The 1,607-nt window shown below is 50.2% G+C and overlaps 1 protein-coding gene across 1 annotated transcript in view; it reads left to right on the top strand.

Moving 5' to 3' along the window:
* Positions 1 to 595: 595 nt before the first annotated feature.
* Positions 596 to 1,607, top strand: part of cnksr2a (connector enhancer of kinase suppressor of Ras 2a) — a gene marked incomplete in the record, with an annotated part of 74,388 nt that continues 73,376 nt past the window's right edge. Inside the window, 1 exon segment of the mRNA XM_014005379.1 lies at positions 596 to 1,007. Within this exon segment, the coding sequence (XP_013860833.1) occupies positions 944 to 1,007 (64 nt within the window).

Genomic DNA, 1,607 nt, shown 5'->3' with positions numbered 1-1,607 from the left:
GGTACTCCACAGTTTGATAAATGAAGATGGACAATCATCAGCAACCACGTTATAGCTTATACATATTCACAATATTTCAGTGTTCCCCTGAGATCCAAAAGCTATTTTTTCTCTTATTTATCAATCAGAACAGCGGCATGTAGAGGCTGCAGCTGCAACCTTAACTTCGGAAACTCAAGTCAGGGAGTTTGGTGAGAGCAGTGGGGGTGGAGGTGGGCTGAGGACTCGTTAAGTTTCCTCAAAGGGGCAGCTGAGACGCACGCGTGTGCAGGTGTTTCCAAAACCTCTCCACCACTCTCACAATAACGATCTTTAAAAGAACTCCCTCCTTCCCTCATATCTGCATGATTCCTTATCGCTCCCGAGGGGGGAACCAACGCCAGCGTGTGCGCGCGCAGCCACCCACGGGGCGCGTGCACGGATTAATCATATCTGTGGAGCGCGAGAGGGAGACGGTGAGTCCGGTGTGACTTATCTACCCTACACTGCTGCTGCCTGTAACTGCGCGTCAAGCACGCACACACACACCTACACACACTCCCTGACATCTCATATTCAGCAGGAGCGAGAGAGAGAGAGAGAGAGAGAGAGAGAGAGAGAGAGAGAGAGAGAGAGAGAGAGAGAGAGAGGCGACACATGCCAGACGAGATCGAACAGGAGATTGTACCGGATTCCGCTGCTGCCCCCTCTCCCCCTCCCCTCAGTCCTGCGCTAACGGGACACCACACCGGGTCCAGACGGAGCGGGGAGAGGCACCGTTCCAGGAGAGAGTGTGATTAAGAAAGCAAAGAAAAGGAGTCACCTGGCTGCGGAGGGAGAAGGGAGAGGTGAGGAGGAGGAGGAGGAGGAGGGCAGTGGGGCGCAGGAGAGGAGGTGGAAGCCTTCCTCCTGCTTTGGGGGTAACGACGCAACCTCAACGGAGAGTCGGCGCAAAGTTTCCCCGATGGCGCTGGTGATGGAGCCGGTGAGCAAATGGAGCACGAGCCAGGTGGTGGACTGGATGAAAGGTATGTTATTAAACAATAACTAAAAATAATAATTAGATTTAAAAAAAAAAATCACCTGACATCACAAACAGACACAGTCCTGATGATTATGTCGGACGCAGGGGATACACAGAGTGACAAGATGCCACGGCGCGTGGGAGGTGTGTTCGCGTGAGTGTGTCCGTGCCTCATTCTAGCACCTGATGATCAGTGGGTGATGATGCAGCCGGGTGTGAGAGTGACAGCAGGAGATAAAAAAGAGCTCAACTTCAGTGCTGAGGACAGGGCCGGATTTACAAACTTTTAAGAGAGGGGGGCCACACTCAGGGGGGTCCTGAAATTGTTTACTGTAGGATTGAAAGTTTATTTGCTCTGTCAGATCCACTGTATWTCAATGTTTTTTTCTGCCTTTTTTTTGACATTTGCTTTCTAATTTACAATTATGCTCAAAGCTTGTGATTATTTTAGAAAGTGTCAAACATTGGCCAAATAAATCAGCCAACCAATTAGTAGGTCTACCTTTGGACCAATTCGCTTATGGCTGGTGTGTGTGTGTGTGTGTGTGTGTGTGTGTGTGTGTGTGTGTGTGTGTGTGTGTGTGTGTGTGTGTGTGTGTGTGTG

This window comes from Austrofundulus limnaeus, unplaced genomic scaffold (genome assembly GCF_001266775.1).
Source record: "Austrofundulus limnaeus strain Quisiro unplaced genomic scaffold, Austrofundulus_limnaeus-1.0 Scaffold30, whole genome shotgun sequence".
Taxonomy (NCBI): Eukaryota; Metazoa; Chordata; class Actinopteri; order Cyprinodontiformes; family Rivulidae; genus Austrofundulus; species Austrofundulus limnaeus.
The sequence above is the reverse complement of the archived record's forward strand: the minus strand, read 5'-3'. Positions and strand labels throughout refer to the sequence as shown.